The 19,240-nt window shown below is 40.7% G+C and overlaps 1 protein-coding gene across 4 annotated transcripts in view; it reads left to right on the forward strand.

Annotated features, from left to right (window-relative positions):
• LOC124611329 (pyrroline-5-carboxylate reductase-like) overlaps positions 1-4,378 on the forward strand; it is a 78,437-nt gene extending 74,059 nt beyond the window's left edge. For all 4 annotated transcript variants that reach the window (XM_047140237.1, XM_047140238.1, XM_047140236.1 and 1 more), the window contains one exon: positions 4,170-4,378. In XM_047140237.1, the coding sequence (XP_046996193.1) occupies positions 4,170-4,236 (67 nt within the window). In that variant the 3' untranslated portion in view covers positions 4,237-4,378. The remainder of the gene's footprint in view (positions 1-4,169) is intronic.
• The last annotated feature ends 14,862 nt before the right edge of the window (positions 4,379-19,240 follow it).

Consider the following 19,240-nt stretch of genomic DNA (forward strand, 5'->3'; position numbering starts at 1 on the left):
TTGCGACCGACAGCATGGAATGGCATTCAGCCGAAGGCAGAAGATCCTGATCCATAGGTTGTTCAGGAGCAGCTCCTGCCACCAGCGATTGGCCGGTTGATCGGCCGCCAGCAGTGCGTCTCGGCGACACAGAAGACGGCCGAGGGCGATTTCCGCCAGGTGGTGCTGCAGATGAGACACGCCTTGGCAGAGAAGGAGATGAACTGGGTTTCTTATTAGCCTTCTTGGAAACATGATGTTTAGATGGAGGAGGAACCGATGGTTGTGAAGTTGGGGTACGTAAAAAATCTTCACGAGTATGCTCTTTTTTCGAAGTCTTGGTGCCTGACTTTTGGGCTCGAGATTTAGCAGAACCCGATGAAGGGTGAGCCATAGAGTGGGCAGGCGAAAGTGGTGAGGTTGAACGGGTGATCTTTGCACTGGCCGATCTGACGACCGTGGCACTAAAGGTGAGGTCACAAGTCTGCGTGGCCACCTCCTTTGTTGGCCGAGGAGAAGCAAGGACAGTGCTGTATTTTCCTGTCTGAGGCATGGTGGGCTGTCTACTGGCGAATAATTTTCGAGCAGCAAAGATCGACACCTTTTCTTTCACTCTGATTTCCTGAATGAGCTTTTCGTCTTTAAAAATGGGGCAATCTCGAGAGGAAGCAGCGTGGTCACCCATACAGTTGATGCAACGAGGGGATGGAGGTGGACAAGCACCCTCATGGGCATCCTTGCCACACGTAACACATTTGGCCGGATTGGAACAGGACTGGTTGGTGTGATTGAACCGCTGACACCGATAGCAACGCGTAGGGTTTGGGACGTAAGGGCGAATGGAAATTATCTCATAGCCTGCTTTGATTTTCGATGGGAGTTGAACTTTGTCAAATGTCAAGAAGACAGTGCGGGTTGGTATGATGTTTGTGTCAACCCTTTTCATAACTCTATCAACAGCCGTTACGCCCTGGTCAGACAGGTAGTGCTGAATTTCCTCGTCAGACAATTTGTCGAGGGAGAGTGTATAAACGACTCCACGTGAGGAATTTAGAGTGCGGTGCGCTTCAACCCGGACAGGGAAGGTGTGGAGCAGAGAAGTACGCAGCAATTTTTGTGCCTGGAGGGCACTGACTGTTTCTAACAACAGGGTGCCATTCCGTAATCTGGAACAAGACTTTACAGGACCTGCAATTGCGTCGACACCTTTCTGAATAATGAAAGGGTTGACCGTGGAGAAGTCGTGACCTTCGTCAGACCGAGAAACAACAAGGAACTGTGGCAATGATGGAAGAACTGTCTGTGGCTGAGACTCAGTGAATTTACGCTTGTGAGCAGACATAGTGGAAGATGAGGAAACCATTGCGGAAGAATCCCCCATGATTACCGGCGTCTCCGATGGTGCGCTCCTCCTTGTGGGGGCCCTCTCTGAGGGCACTCCCACCTTAGGTGATTGTTCACACCTCAGGTCACACCTCCCGACAAACGGACGGAGGGACCAGTCGGCACTTTCGGAAGGTATTAGCTCGAGTAATCACCCCTCCCTGGGCCTGGCCATTACCAGGGGGTACGTACGTGTCCTACCTGTCTACCTGGGGCGGGGAATTATGCGTTATCCCATCACCGGCTATGCACGAAAATGCGTGGGTCGGCCTTCAGACACGCACGGGGAGGAAGAAAGAGAAAGGGAAAAACAAAGAAAGGGAAAGGAAAGAAGGGAGGTCTCAAACGCCGCAGCGGAGAAAAGGGTAAAGAGAAGAGGTAAGGAAAAGAGAAGTACAAAGGAAGGATGAAGACATACAAGCAGAGAAGGCGAAGAATGCGTTACATTTACGAGCGTCCGTCTCCGGACATAGGCACAAACCATACCCCCAGAGGGGGAGAAAGGGAAGGAAAGAGCCAGAGGTGAGGGGGGGGGGGGGGGCAAGATGGGGGATAGGGAAGGATGCGGAAAAGGAAGGTATGCAGCCCGGAAAGGAAGGAGGGCCACATTAGCTCGGGGTCCCATGTTTGCTACGCACGTATCCACAAAAGAGTTGTGGACCCCCTGGGGGGACCAAGGAGGGAGCAGGATTCCAAACAGAATTTAAGCAAACGCCCCAGTCTCAACTGCCTGCTTGATAGTTGGAAATGCACACCAGAATCGCTGTTGCATTCCAAAGAATGATTGCTACCCATTCAGTGTTCTTTAGCAGCAGAATTGTTAGGCTGTTGTAAGTGTGTGTGACGCTCATGCTCTATACATGATGATCTGATGAATGTATTATGTACCACAACTACATGAAATAAGGTAGACACTCACCTTTACAGACTCTAAAAGGGCCATAAGCTAAGATGGTGTTCAAAAAATGCTTTTCACAGGGAGTTTCCACAAAATATGACCAATCCTGTTGAACATGCTACTTGTATAAGCCAAAGAGACCATAGACTTAAGTGCCACCTTGTGATTCACGCAACATGCGTCTTTCACTGTTTTCATTCTGGAGAAAAGTGATGGCAAGATGGACTGACTCATCTGATAATCTTTCAGGTCCTGAGATGAAACGAGGTATGAAGTCCCTGTCATGCCGAGCCAGATGGTGACAACTGTCACCTTAAAGATACAAATAAGATTTGGCTTTCTATAAACAGCATGGCGAAATGTACCATCAATCTTTCTCCCGATGACGCACCATGGAATGGAAATCAGCTGCCCTTATTCACCTCCATAGTGAAACAAACATTTGGCTGGATTGAATTCAAGTGTTCTAAAAAACTGTTCTCAATCTCACTGCCATGAAGCAAACCACAAAAGTTTCATCTACGTAGTTACACAAGCATGCATGTTTCATGGCAATGACTCCAGGGCATGTTCCTCAAAGTCTTCCATAACAATGTTAGTTGATAGTAGATGACACTCTGCTCCCCACTGAAACTCCACGTTTCAGCTCATAAAACTGGTCATTGATTAAAAGTAAGTGGTAGGCAATTCATGTTGAAATAAGTTACTTTTAGTGAGCGAAGAGAGAGAGAGACCGCATCAGAACAAACTAAAACATCAGACTCATGGCCACCTTCCTTTCCTTGACATGTTGATCAGAAGGAAATTTGATGGTATATTAAGGTATGCCATTTCTAGGAAGCTAACTCGTACTACTTTGTGTCTTCAGGCTGATAGTTGTCACCATCTGACTCAGCATGAAGGGGTGTACTGTACCTTGTTTCACAGGGCCTAAATAATCTCACACATTGAAAGTCTGCATTCTTCAAAAATGTTTATAGTGTAAGACATATCACACACACACACACACACACACACACACACACACACACACACACACAGTGCTCTATTGACCAACCAAATATTGGGTGACTGATGAAAATAATGAGACGTTATGTAAGTCTGCTGCCGTTTTGTCCTACTTCATTAGAATTTCCATCAAGAGCAGTTGTATTCTGCAGAAAAATGATGTAAAGTGCATTTTTAACTATCTAAAATTAGGGTCATTTCAGGGTCTGTAAAGGATGACCTCGGTTTGCCATATCCCAAGCAGCTGCGGCATGTCATACTTTGGCCAAAGCCATCAGGACTGGAGAAGACCTGTGTACAGAGTGCAAGAGTTACACACACTTAAAATGTCTGAGCAAATTTGTTATTGCAGAATGTTGCCTTGGTCAGGGTCATCCTTAACTTCCGATATGGGCAATTTTTGGGTGTGTGGTGGCACTTTGTTTATGGCATGCTTGTTGTCGTTCGGCATATGCTATATTATGATTTCTGGCCAGCTAGCCTCCTACCGAGGGTTTAAATATCTTTGCACAGCACTCTCTTGTTGGATTTGGGCCTTGCAAATGACGGCGTGTTCATCTTGCAAAATATTGGCAGTTGACAAAGACATTAACTGGCTGCATTCTTATAAGTTGTTTAAAATATTTTACATGCCAAGAGAAACTAAAGTCTCCCACTATGCTAAAATATTACCATGATATTAAAGATTTTTTTCCCCCTTTAAAAATATTATAATCACTTGTTGCCACATTTGTTGGACAGGTATCATAATGAGATCAGTTCTGTACATAGAGTATCTCTTGCCTTCATGTTGTGTGTGTTCACAAAAAACTTTTTTGGGAATATTCATTCTTAGCTTCACTGTGTGACTTAATAGTTTGTTGTACTGAGAAAACATTTTTAACACACGTTCTGTTTACAGGAGCACCTTAATGGAGGCTGTTGAAGCTGCTACAAAACGTGCCGCGGAGCTTGGAAAAAACAAGTGAGGGGAAAGCTACATACAGATGCATTTACAAATTTGTTAAAATGATGAAATGTCATTTTAAATGATGTACATAATATTGTTGATCATGTCATAATCTCATGTATGTAATATCTTACTCTGAAATAAAAGTTTTAAGAATGGTTTGTACGTTCTCCTTACATAATTTTCTATGTGATACAAGGATGACTTACTTGTCATCACTCAATATTGAGTCCAGTTATATGTTGTACAGAAGACTAATAGATTCATGAGTTATACGTCTTCACAGAAATTAAATATGAATTTACATTAAGTGAAAATGCACAAAATGCTTTTTAATTTGATTTTATTGACTGTAGAAGATAGTTGCTTAATGTATAGCAGTATCACAAAATGGTTGACTGGCAGTGATTTGATTCAAACTTTGTTCCTTTGAATCTGTCACAGTTAATCAGCTGTTAGCCTAATATTGCCTCTGATTCTTTCATGATATCAATTTCACCCCTGCCTCCTTTCCTCCATTAAATTCATAACCTATTAGCTGTTCCAATAAATAAATAAATTCTGATTGACAGCATTGTAAATAGCCTTCTTCAGGGTGGTGTACTTTTTAGTAAACTTACCACCCTGATGATGTAGAACATTTGCACCATTGGCTGAAATGATCCGTACAAGAACATGACAATGTGGTCATGTATATGGCAAAGTGTTATTGAATACTGCAATAGCCATCGTGTTGGAGTTATGTTAGGAATTACTTGTTAGTCCCGGCCACAACTGCTTATTTCATTGTGTGTTGTCATATTTGTCTGCTGCAGGTAGCTTAATAAATCCTCATTTCCATATTATCACTATTAATTTACATATAACTCTCAAAGTTTTCAGTTACAAAAGTTTAGAATGTATTGCTTCACTACACTGAGATGAGATGGCAGTTTGGCAAAAAGATATCACATGTGAACCTGATGTAAACCAATGACTGTTATTTGAAATGTATGAAATCGAAAAACATTTCAGAGTAAGTCTGATTAACATGCAAAGTGACAGGAATGGATTCTAAAGCTTTGGATTTTGACACAAGAAAGTAGAATTTTGTTTTTGAAACACATTGCTTGGGATGGGAATTTTGCTTGAAGGTACTGAACTAAATAGTTAAACTCCAAAGGATCACACCATATTGTAAGAGTTAGAACTGCAGTCTCGAAACACAGCAGTGGTGGTGTTTCACATGACCTAATTTTCTGTTGATTTGTTATGACAAGCATGGAAGATTCATTTTGACTTTATATTGCAATTAATGTGACCAAAATCTTAATTTAAAAAAATGGATACCATGGAACAAATTCCTGTTCAGGAGATCTACAGATAGCAAAAAGAAAGTAAATAACACGCAGTTTATACTACACACATACACCTCATACACATTACTAACTTTATCCTAATACACTACAGTTTCTTCTTTGAAGGGGAGGTTTACAAACAAATCCACAGCACAACTAAGGGCACCTGCATAGCATCCAACTATGCAAACCTATTATGGGCAATCTAGAGGAAACCTTCTGAGCCTTCCAAAACCCCAAATACTTGATCTGATTTAAGTTCATTGATGATATTGTCTTGATCCGGGCTCAGGGCCAAGACACCCAACTCTCATTTCTTCACAACCTCATCACCTCTCCCACCCGCTTCACCTGGTGCACCCCAACCCAGCATGCCACCTTCCTGGACATTGACCACCTCCTCTCTGATGGCTCCATCCACACCACTGTCCACATTAAATCCATCAACCACCTGCATTTCAACAGCTGTCATCCCTCCCAAACCAAAAAATCCCTCTGTGCAGCCTGGCCAGCAGGGGGCAGTAGATCTGCAGTGAAAAGAATTCTCTTGCCGCCCAAAGCTGAGGGTCTCACAACAGCCTTCAGAGCCAGTCACTACCCCCAGATCTAGTCTGCAAACAGGTTTCCCATTCCATACCCCCAAAAACACCCAATCCTCCCACCATCCCCAACAACAAGCTACAAGTGTGCTCCCCCCTTCGTCACCCTACACCAACCCAGGTTAGAACAACTGAACCACATCCTTTGTCAGGTCTGCGATTATCTGTCATCATGCTCTGAACTTAGGGACATCCTACCCAAGATCCTTCCCACCCCTCCTAAAGTGATGTTCGACTGCCCAATGAACCTTCAACACCCTAGTTCATCCATATGCCACTCCCAATCCCAACTTCTTGCCACAGGGATCATATCCCTGTGGAAGACGCAGGTGCAAGACCTGCCCAATCCACTTACCCAGTGCTTTCTACTCTTATCAGAGGCCCGACCACATGTGAAAGCAACGATGTCATATACCAGCTCTGCTGCAATTGTTGCACAGCTTTTTATATTGGTATGACTATCAATTACCTGTCTACCAGGGTGAATGTTCACTACCAAACTGTGGCCAAGAGCAAAGTGGACCACCTGTGGCACAACATGAAGCTGAACATAATGTGCTTCATTTCAGTGGCTGCTCCACAACCTGTAACATCTGGATCCTCCCCTCCACCACCAGCTTTTTCTGAACTTTGTGGATGGGATTTATACTTACAACACATTCTCTGCTCCCAAAATAATCCCGGCTTCAACCTAAGCTAACCTACTGCCCCCACATCCTCCAGCCAACAGTTTCTGCCATCTCTGGTCTATCACCTCCTCCAAATTCATGTTTGCTCTCTGCAAACGCCACCAGCTTTTCACTTTTTTTCTGCTCTCCTATTCTGATCACTCCCCCCCACCTTACCCCTATCCCCATGCTCCCATTCCATTCTCCTCCACAGCCTCCCGATGCCATGCCAGGCAGCCACCGTCTTGTCCCTGCACGCTCTTGTCAGGAAGTGCTGGTCCCCCCCCCCCACCCCCTCCCATCCTGTATCCTGCTATCCTTCCCCTTCTTCACCCCACTCCAGACTGCTGCTTCAGCTTCACAGTAGACCATTGCCCTCTGGCTTCTGCGGCGGGAGAAAGTGGCCACGTCTGCGCGAAGTGTGCTTGCTTGTGTGAATATGTTTTCTCTTCTTTTCAGAAGAAGGCTTTGGCTGAAAGCTCAGTGTGTAACAGGTTTTTTGTTGTGCCTGTCTGCAACTCAATGCGTCATATTTACGGAGAATAACAATCCGCCTTTTTGTAGTATTGTTGATAGTACACACACTGTTCTTTACGAAGAATGCTTTGTATTACGAGATCAAGAATAAATCTGTTAATTTCACTACAACCTTGCAGGTTATTTCAGGGGACATTCATGAAATACTATAAGAACCATATGCTCTTTCGGTTTCTATCAATTTGTTTGCTTATTCCTCATTTGGGCCCATGACACTTTGTGGGTCTGATTCTAGAGCACGTGCCAGGACTTTCATATCAGTTCTAACCACTATCCTGATACACATTTTTATGTTGGTATTAATATGGACAAATAAATTAATGATTGCCACCACCCCCCCTCCCCCCCCCCCCCCCCACCACCACCACCACCACCACCCTGTACGATGTACGGTGGTGATTACCAGCCAGCTCGCACATACACTGCCTAACAAAACAGAAGGGGAGAAGAGAATGGAATAAAATTTCATAGTTTGGGAGGATATGTGATGTTATTTCAGTGGTTACAAAATCAAGTCAAGTTTACAGAGAATATAAGTTTGACATTGCAACCCCTTTGGCCTGGATGAGTGTCCTGATTTGGTGGGGAAGGGTGTCATAAAGCTGTTGTCTTCTCCTGAGGGAAGCAATTCACAACTGTTGTGACTGATCATTGATATTTTGGATACTGGCTCCAGGATGGAGTTGACATCAGAGCTGGCCCCAACACCTTTCATGGGCAGATTTGGGGAGCTTGCTGCTGACAGGAGTACCTCAGCATCACACAGTCAGTCTCTCTGTTGTTTGTGAGGGACACTTTTGCCTTGCCCTACACTGAGCTGCCGACCTGTGTCATACTGATGCAGGCAAATTTTAAAGAAAGGGCCACTTCTTGCGCTCCCCATAGTATTGATGATATTCTCTGAACAATTGAATAATTAATTAATTTTGACTCGGTGCGATGGGTATGTCTATGATCTTTTAACATTGATCACTTGATGATGCAGCTTAAAGCCACATAACTGGTCGTGTTCTAATAAACAACAATTTTACCAGCTGTGAGCAGAGTTCTTCCTAACATCACACCTTTCAACAGCTGTGGTTGCCCGGAATATAAAATCGTTTGTCATACCCGATGACGCCCCACATCATGATGCCAGCAGTAACACTGCCACGCCTCTCCAAAACATTGGAAGAATGGGACCTCTCCCCAGATCACCACCATGCTCACTGATGATGGTCATCTGGGATACTGCAGAACTGCAATTCATTGCTGGACACAATGTGATACCACTAATCAGCGGTCCATGCACCTGGATTATGATACCACCCCAAACAAGCCATTTGGTTTGTGCTAATAATGGCAGTCTATGGATGTGACAGTAATTGCCCAGTGCAGCTGCTGCTAGTGTCCGAACTGTGGTATGTGATGACACAAAATGTTGCATGGAGCCTGTTACTTGTAATCAAATGGCCAGCACAAATGTGAAGTGTCATATGTTACTATTCTGAGTTAAACCTTTATTATATCTATTATTGAGTTGACAAATTCTCTCTGAATAAAATTTTGGTATCAAAAATGACAGGAAGCTCATGACAGCATGTTGAAAGTGTTGGGAGCCAAGCCAGTTTTTCATGTGCACAGTAATATGGAAGTCAGTTGGAGCTCATGTGAACAGTAGGAAGACTGTTAAAATAAGTCCCATTTTAACTGATTCGACAACTTTTGCATTTGCTGGGCATGTGGGACTGAGCATCATGCAAAAACGTGACAGATGTTGACAATATTATTGGTGAACAATGTGATGATGCTCCCTTGTGGTGGTAGGCGTACTCAACCAGAATCTTGACAATGATTGTACCTGCCCTCCTGTTCCTATGCAGCACAACATCAGTTTACTGTAATGTCTGAATGTCCCACCAATATGGATATTGCACGACTGGACCAGTCAGCCAAATAAACTCTGTTAGGCACATTTCAAACTGTCAAATGCTTGATAATGCTGTCTCACACAAGTATGTGACATCTCCTTGTCCTTCACAGTCATCACTCAACATGTGACTATGTTCTCATGCTTTATGTATATTTCTGATCTGATGATAATGCTAAACATGAATGACACTAGTGCACTTTGGTGGCTGTGTTACCTGTCACAGTAATTGCATCTCCAGTCATTTATGTACCCTCCAGCAGAGTGTACATGTATAAAGCTGCATTGCCCTTTGACTATGTCTTCTGGTTGCTTCACTTTTTTTGTCAGTCAGTGTATATTATTCATCAGCCCAAAGCTTTATTTTTTACTCAGCCTGCTCCTCAACTGGGCCAGCAGTCGAAACACCTTGTGTTTACTGTAAGATGTAACAGATTAAAAAAAATCGCCAGTCTATGGCTGGTAATGATTGAAAGCACATTCTACGTTTGCTTCTCAAACCAAAATAAGTCTGTAAGACATAATAGTAATAAAAAAAATTTGATTATTATCTCATTAATCTAACTTTTTTGAGGATACAATTTGAGAGTTCTTGAGCTTCTTGACACAACCACTTTCCTTTCCATTCGCACACTCACACATTACCATCCATAAAACATACTATGGCAGCCATATGTAATGTAACCTCAGCAATGCTATAAATAAAGTACTGGAATAATTAAAGCACATTTATTATAAAAATCTTTGTCTACACCTTTGGATTACGTCTCTGCATACTCATTATTCAGAGTTAAGCATTTATTATACCTCTTAATGAGTTGACAGATTCTCTTTGCATAACATTTTGGTGTCAGAAACAGCAGCAACCTCATGACAACATGTTGAAGTTCTGCACTGGAATCAGAATGTTGGGAGCCAAGCCAATTTTTCATGTGCATACTGAGATGGAAGTCACTTGGAGCCCATATAGGCTGTAGGGGGATTGTTAAAATAAGTCCCATTTTAACTGATTGAACAACTTTTCGTGTTTGCTGAATAATGTGGCACTGAGTATAGCACAAAAACATGAGTTATAGATAAGAGACTGTGTCACTTATTCGGAATAGCTCTTCTTAGTTTTCTTGATATCTCACAGTAGGCTTCAGTTTTGTTTGACTTTCTACACTTCACAAAATCCTCAAATAAGATTTCTTTAACCCCCCATCGAGCATCCCCCCCTCCCTCCCCCCTCCCACCCAACCTCCAACCACGCCACTGGAAAAAGAAAAACAATAGACATATACAGTTTTTGTGGCTGATAGTTTGGTGTGCTTTACTTTTGGGTGAGGTGGTGTGGGCCCTTACCATTGACTGCTACTTTTTCTCTGTGTTAACGTAGGAAGACAGTGTCTCATCACTGGTAATGGTTGCATTAAATAGGCTTTCTTCCTCCACAGAGTAATGAAAAAGAAAGTCTAGAGAAGCAGTCGTCCTTTGAGTTTTGTCTTTACAAGAAGGTGTTTGGTAACCCAAAGAGCACAGAACTTGCTGTACCCAAATAGCTTAGTCATGAGTTCCTGCAGAACACCAAGAAATCTGTGGAAGTTTTCCAACAGTTCAGATATTGTGACATGCAATTTTCACAAAGTGTTTCATCAGATTTATGTTCCAATTTGTTGCTGACTACAGATGGATGGCCACTTCTGTCATCTTCAAAAACATTAATCCTTCCACTGTTAAGAAATTTGCTGTAGCTGATAATTTTAACCATCTACGTGAGAAAGGAGTCTAGTGCAGCTGTCAGTAATAAGAATTTCCACGACCACCCAGCACAGGTGTCGACTCCATGGGGCCTGAGGGGGCCCGAGCCCCCACAAAAATTCGTTTGGGGTGGCAGAGCCCCCCCCCCCCCCCTCCGCCCCAATAATTTAAGAAAATTATTACCTATATTATGCTTTGTAAAATCGCAAAATTATGTTGGAATTTTTTATTTTCCTTGTTTGATGAGATTTACCTTTTAAAATACATTCAGTAATAAGTTAAGACAAATAATTATTACAGCAGTAGGCAGGTTAACTGAAAATGGGTGGTGTGAATAATGATAGTGCACACTTAGAATTTGCCCGGTGCGCGAACCTTTGGGTAAAGTTTGGCGCCGGCGGGACAGCACTGTGGCCGCGGCGACATCAAAAACACTGGAGCAGAAGCGCCTGGAACCCACCGTGTCGCGTCGCCTTGATGCTTCGAGACATTACAATACCGCGGCTGTAGAAAGTCCACCCTGCTGTCACAGTCATTCAGCGTGGATAGTATCGTTCAGTGAATGCTGCAGACGTGTTTACTGTTCTGACTTTCGTCCCTAGTGAACTATTTTATATGACTATATTTTATTCGTTTACTTTAGTCTCTTAGTGTATTGTGAATTAAATTTGCAATGGATAAGTTTGTTACCAAAAAGGCGCGCTTGGAAGTTGATTATACTGCAAGGCAACCTCTAACAATTATTGTGTCATCAATTGCTTCGTCGACTTCAGGCGAGAACCCTTCACGGCCGAAACCTGGACAATCCGGTAAGGGATCATTTCAGAAGTCTTGGTTGATCAAATATACATCGCTAGAATATGAAGCGTCGATCGAAAAAGTTTACTGCAAAACCTGCAAAGAGGCAAATGCTAAAAATCTATTACAATTTTCCTCAAAAAAATAAAAAATAATAATAATAATAAATAAAAATAAAAAGAGTATTATACATATATATGTGCATAAAGAAGGTGTTAGGAAACTAAATTCTATCACTCACCGAAGTGTGGCCTCCCAATTGAAAGAACAGTTAGATAGTGATATGAAGAAAGGCCGTTTAGTTCTTGAGACAATTTTTACTACCGTGCAATTTCTGTGCCGACAAAGGATTAGCAGTTAGAGGGCACGAAGATGTAAACTCAAATTTTTTTCAGTTGTCGGAACTCCGAAAGAATGACATACCTGAGTTTAAAGATTGGTTAGGGCGTTTGGAGTATAGGTGGACATCTCACAATATTCAAAACGAGATCATTGATCTACTAGGAAAGTCTGTGTTGAGAAAGGTATTGGCTTCAATCAAGAAGACTGAACGTTTTTCTATTATGAATGATGCAACAAGTGATTCTTCGATTCATGAACAAGTGTCATTTTGTATTCATACTATCAATGATTCCTTAATCATCAACGAAGATTTTATTGGCTTGTACGAGACCCCCAAAACTGAATCACAAACTCTGTTTGGTGTTTTAAAAATTTTTTGCTCGTCTTGATTTGTCAATGGATAACTTAAGAGGACAGTGCTATGATGCTGACTCGAATATGAGGTAAGTTCAAAGGACTAAAAAAGTTAGTTTTGGATATACAACCAAAAGCATGTTATGTGCACTGCACTGCACTGCTCACAGTTTAGACTTGGCAATTGTAGACAGTCTCTGCAGTCTTACGTCTATGAGGGATATTATTGTTTTAGCCAAGGACTTAATAAAAATACAGTAAGGGAATCCAACAAAAGGATGGCACTTTTCAGAGGCATACGCTCTGAGAGTGCCAACGATCAAGCTGGTCTTCGACCCCTTTGCCCGAATTGATGGACTATGCGAGCTTCTAGTACTCTTATCTTGAGAATATTGGAAAACTTTGAAGAACTTCTAGAGTTTTTTAAGACATATTCTGGAGAGGAAAAAACAGAGGCATGTTACAAATGTGCAGGCTACCTCGAGTCAATGTTACAATTCAAGACTTATTTCTTTTTACGTCTTTATTGTCATGCCATGAGCCCAGTAGAGGGTGTCAGCGAAAAAAATTCAGTGCCCTCATCTAAGTGTTGCCGACCTGGAAAAAAATATATGAGGGCTTGATTTGTATATTAAATGGAAGGCGCGATAGTTTTTTTAATAGTTTATTTAATCATTCCATTATTGTCGCCAATTGTGACTACTGATATGATCTTATTATGAATACTTTATTCTTTCGCTCCAGTGTTGCGCTAAGGTTATTGTAATTTCCAAGTATTTCATCGAAATACGGTACAATTCTTTGTTATGTTCAAAGCAGAGACAATTATTCACAAAATGTTAGATTTCAGTAAAAAAACTTTTTTGTTAAATAATAATTGTTTAATTTAACATTTCTGCTTTCATTTCGCAGTAGCAATCACAATTTATGAATATTATAGATTTTTTTATTACGATGGCAACGCGATGCTCACGAGATTAAATTAAATCATTCTGAAGCTCTCGCGAGGCGAGAAGCTAGTAAGAAATTTCCTTGAGATTACAAAAACACAAATTAAACGCTTTTCAGCACGCTACAGGTCTACTCGTCTTCACTTCAAGCAATAAAAGGTAAAAAAGAGCAGAATAAACTAAGAAGTGAAGTGATCGTCTTATGCATTCGATTGTATGGTGTGCATTTTCTGATAAAAATAATTTTTGTTCTAAAAACTAAAAAGTGGCATGTGAAATACTTAATTCATTTACTTTTAGTTAATGATAATAAGTGATACCTCTAATTAATCCATGTACCAATAGTTGTGTGTGATATTTAAGTAATAAAAATAACCAGTCTCATGCTCATATTTAAAAATAAAAAATCAAGAATAATTGGGATACATTAAGTTGAAGAAATTCTGCTTAATAATCACAAAATGCTAATTTGTACGAATTACGATAAGAACTTGAGATTTCGTCAATGTGCTGTTTTGAGACATAATTAGTTTGAAATATTTTTTTCAATTGCTGAATTATTACAAATATATGAATATACTTAAGTTTATTTTACATCCATTACCATTTACGCTAGCCGAAGCATAAATTTCCATAATTCCATAATCATATCCACCCACATCAATAAAATACCGTAGTTAATGCTTAGATTATCTGAAGAGAGCAAACCTAAATCATAATAGGGCCAGATCATCATTGAAACACTTCAAAGAGGTATGCCAACATGAAGTTCTTAAAATAGTCAAAGAAATGAAAAATTCATACAGTACAGATATTTTTAATATGTCAAACAATCTATTGAAAGAAATCATACATTACATTGCAGCACCATTAACATATTCTATAAACCTGTGTCTCATAGAAAGGTTTTTTCCTGATCCTCTCAAACTATCCAAGGTAACTCCAGTCTTTAAGAAGGGTGTCAAATCAGATCCTGCAAACTACAGACCAATTTCACTAATTCCAGTACTAGGAAAAGTGTTTGAAGGCATAATATATAAGCAGATGTATGAGTACCTAGAACTAAATGGTATGTTAAGTGCATCACAGTTTGGTTACAGAAAAGGAAGGTCAGCTATACATGCCATAGAGCTCTTAGTCAGAGACATTCTAGCAGCATTTGAGGACCATGCGCACGCACAGGTAACCTTATGTGATCTGAGCAAAGCTTTTGACTGTGTTGACCACTCACTTCTGCTCTCTAAACTTGAGTACTATGGAATATGTGATAAAAGTTTAAAACTCATCAAATCATACCTCAATAAAAGGAACCAGGTGGTGAGTTCAGGAAGTCATCTGTCAAACATACTCGAGGTTCAACATGGAGTGCCACAGGGATCTAAATTGGGACCACTTCTTTTCCTTGTACACATAAATGACTTATATGTACGCAGATGACACAACTTTTCTATCTGTAAACCATGTACTTGATAACCTTGTAAGTGATATGAAATTGGCAAAAGAAAATGCAACATCATGGTTTAATGCCAATGGTCTGCTATTAAATGAGGAAAAGACCCAGAATACGTGGTTCAGTCTATCAAAGACTACAAAAATAGAAAAACAAAAGGCAAAGTTTTTAGGTATTGTACTTGACAACAGTCTAACATGGAACTCTCATGTTGATCACATAGTGGTTAGGTTGTCAAGAGTTATATATTTGTTGAAGAGACTGATGTGTTGTGTGACATTTGAGTACGTAAGGACAGCGTACTTCGCCATTTTTCAGTCTGCTTTAAGGTATGGGTTAATACTCTGGGGAAACAGCAGAAAAATAAATGAAATTATGGTGATCCAGAAGAAAGCTATCAGAGTAATGGCTAAGGTAGATAATAGAACACATTGTAAACCATTGTTCATTAAATATAGAATTTTAACAGTAATTAATTTATATATTCTTGACAGTGTTAACTACATACTTGCTGAACTACCTAATTTAAGTGTAACAAATGAAAGGCATGGCTACTATACAAGAACATGTACTTCTCTGCTGTTGCCACAAAATAGATTAGCTAAAACTAACAATAGTCATAAGTATATGGCAGTTAAAATATATAACAAATTGTCTAAAAATGGGTCAATCAAGCCTGACAAATTATTTAAAGATAATGTTCATAACTTCTTGTTAACTAATCCATTCTATTCATTAGAAGAATTTTTAGAAATGCCCAATATCAACTTAAATATGTAAAAATTTATTTTGTAAAATTAATAGGTTAAGTGAACTGACGAAGTCTATTGCATGTAACAATGCTGAATGACTAATAAAGAATCTGAATCTGAGTATATTTGGCGTCCAACGTGGGCCCACATCGTAAGAATAAATGTATGCAAAAATCTGAATTGCAATTACTAATGCAAAATGTGTGTTTCTATTTCATTGTACCACGACGTGGAAATAGTCAACCATACTGTTTACGACAAATTGTACATCTTAAGGTAAAAAGTCATTCAAATGAATTTTTGTTCTGTCAAGATCGTAATTTTCTTCTATAGAATTCTTTTCCTTTGATTTTCTACAGAAAGTGAAACCGTAGTTAGTTATGGTATGGCTCAGTGATTTCGGAAGGGAGTGTTAAGAAAAATCCAATTTTGCAAAAATCGACGTAAGATTGTTTTGCATGTGAAGGTAGAGAACATAAAATGGCCGACTTGGTCGCTCAATGATAAAAGAGCATCGTAGTCAGGAAAATTATTTATTGTATTAATAGTATTTACTGTTATTTATATACGTATGTAACTGTTAAATATTAACATTTCAAAATTTCATATTATGGTCAAAGTCGGTAAAAAAGAGAATTTACCAATTGAAACCATGGCTTCACCACCAGATTTCGAAAATGAAGCGGTAAATCTAAATGAATCACTCATAGATTTTACTGCAAATGTGTTAGAAAATCAAACCCCGGACTTGAACATGTCCGCCGTGAATTCGGAGATCACACAAATAACGAAAACGGTCGTGCGACCACTGCGATTAATGAAACTGCAGCGCATACCGATCAATCTAATGAAACGACGGAAGACAGTATTGCGCTTGACCTGGTTTCTGCTTTCCTGAAAAAGTTGGAATCACACGGTCGCGAACACGATGAGCGAGAGAAAGAAAGGGAAGCTTTACGCTAAAAGAAACAGGACCAGAGAGATAAAGAATTATAAAATGAAATAAAAACCGAACTAGGAAACATCAGGTCCGAGTTACTGAATATGAAGCAAGCTTATGCACCAATTTTGAGCCAAGTTAATATACTGGACAGTGATTTTGAAAATCTACAAACTTCGCATTCCGCAATAAAGTCGGATGTGGAAGACTTAACATCTGCCATTACAAATCTCAAAATAAATAATTAAAAGATTTTAGACGAACAGCTAGAATCTCACAAAAGGCAAATAAATGTTGGAATATCCAATTGGATAACTACTAAAGAGACGGAACTTGATGCAAAAATTAATGTTGCCGTTGACAACGCTGTACAGCGCGTACGGGAAGAAATACGTTCTGCCAAGACCACCTACAATACGGCGGTCTTGCCCACACAAAGAAGTACTACGCATGTTAAAGACAAAATTACCGATCAACTTAAGGGAGAAATGCACCAGATGAAGATCTGGAGCATTTCCTTTCGGTGACGGACTCCTTAGACCTAATCCAAGAAGACACAAAGTCCTACCAAGCATTCATGAATAGCTGCAACAGTTGTCACTGTGTTGATAATCCGAGTAGTAATGAACAGAGTAAACGTAATCAGCACAGGAAAGGTCAATACGACGAAATGAATGTGCCTGGTTATAACAATAATCCGAACCATGTTTCGAATGATGCGAATACCGGTTACGTAGCCAATAAATGGAATTATGGCGACAGTAACTCGGGAAATGGCATGAACCGTCAGCGCAAGTTCAGAAATGGAAATAAACGACACCATGGAAAGAGCCGAATGGAAATCAATGGTGCAACAACAATGGTCCTCCGAATCAGTCAAACACAAATGAACGGAACAAGAACCAATATCCAAATAGTAATAACGGCAATCAATGGTCAGACCAGCAACAAATTTTATGGTTCGGTAACCAGACGCCGAATATAATGCAAGCTGTGCCCGTCATTCCAAACACGACCAGTCAAAATCTTATTGACATTAGTCGTTCTACTACGGCCCGAGTATGCGAAGTCGCAGAACAATCCGGCCAACAGCAACAGTCAAACTAGAGCCGACCGTTCTGAACGGCCTCCCAAACACGGCTGGATCTATAAGCGGAGGTAACCGAACAATTAACCTGAAAGGACTACGTTACAACGACGGTGCCGACATCAGGGATGAATTATTAGAAGAAATTGAAGTCTGTAAACATGACGATGAATACATAGTACAAGCTGCAACTATGGTCACTATTAGTGGTATTAATGTGGAAGCAATCACTGATACTGGTGCCACTTAAAGTGTCATAAATCAGACCTTGTTCGACCAAATTAACCGCTTAAAGAGATTACCAATATTGCCCGTGCAAAATTGCCTAGTTTCTGGCGCATTAGGAGCTACCATACAGATAGTTAAGCAACAGGTGCTATGTAGAAAACGAGCAACTTACGTGCCACTTCCTCCTAATTAAAATTTTATTGGTTCCTTGCATCCTGGGATGGGATTTTCTACGGGGTAGAAATGCAAAGATTGACCTACCTGCGGGAAAATGCGTGGTTACAAACAAAGGTAAAAGAATTGCACTACAGTTAATTAGGACTCCAAATGCACATAGATACTGTTATAATGTTATTGTTAAATTGGTCGACCCAAGAAAATGGTTCAAATGGCTCTGAGTACTATGGGACTTAACATCTATGGTCATCAGTCCCCTAGAACTTAGAACTACATAAACCTAACTAACATAAGGACACATCACACAATACCCAGCCATCACGAGGCAGAGAAAATCCCTGACCCCACCGGGAATCGAACCCGGGCGTGGGAAGCGAGAACGCTATTGCACGACCACGAGATGCGGGCGGTCAACCCAAGAATACTGAGGATTGCGAGACATCAGAATTTCTGCGCTCAGAAGTTAACAGTTCAGCAGTACCTAGCAATTCAGAAACAATTTTAGCAAGTCTCAGAGTCGACATATCTGAACCAAACACAGAAGGAAGAACATGCAAATCTCATTGAAGATTATATACCTATATTTGCTAATAAACCAGGCATCATAAAGAATTTTGTGTATAACATGGAGGTCACCCCACACGAAACTTTTTGTAGGACATCATATGCCGTGCCGTGGAGTACAAAGGAGGCTGTAAAGACGGAAATACATCAGATGTTAGACTGGGGAATAATCGAACCATCGGACTCCCCATATTCTAGTCCCCTTTTAGCGGTATCCAAACTGGGGGGCGAGATAAGGTTAGTGCTTGATGCACGAAACATAAACACGAAAGCAGACCGGAAAATTTAGAGGAACTTTTACAACGTTTTTATGGCACTCGTTTCCTCTCGAGCCTTGATCTTTGATGCATGAAACATAAACAAAATTATCATACCAGTCCAAAGCAGACCGGAAAATTTAGAGGAACTTTTACAACGTTTTTATGGTACTCGTTTCCTCTCGAGCCTTGATTTCCGATAACCGTACTGGCAAATTCTATTAAGCGAAAGGTCTAGAAAAGACACTGCATTCATTTTTGCTGGACGCAAGTTACCAATTCCAGGTACTACCCTTTGGCTTGAACGTCAGTGTGGGAGTTTTCATTGCAGCAT

Source organism: Schistocerca americana, chromosome 1, assembly GCF_021461395.2.
Source record: "Schistocerca americana isolate TAMUIC-IGC-003095 chromosome 1, iqSchAmer2.1, whole genome shotgun sequence".
Classification (NCBI taxonomy): Eukaryota; Metazoa; Arthropoda; class Insecta; order Orthoptera; family Acrididae; genus Schistocerca; species Schistocerca americana.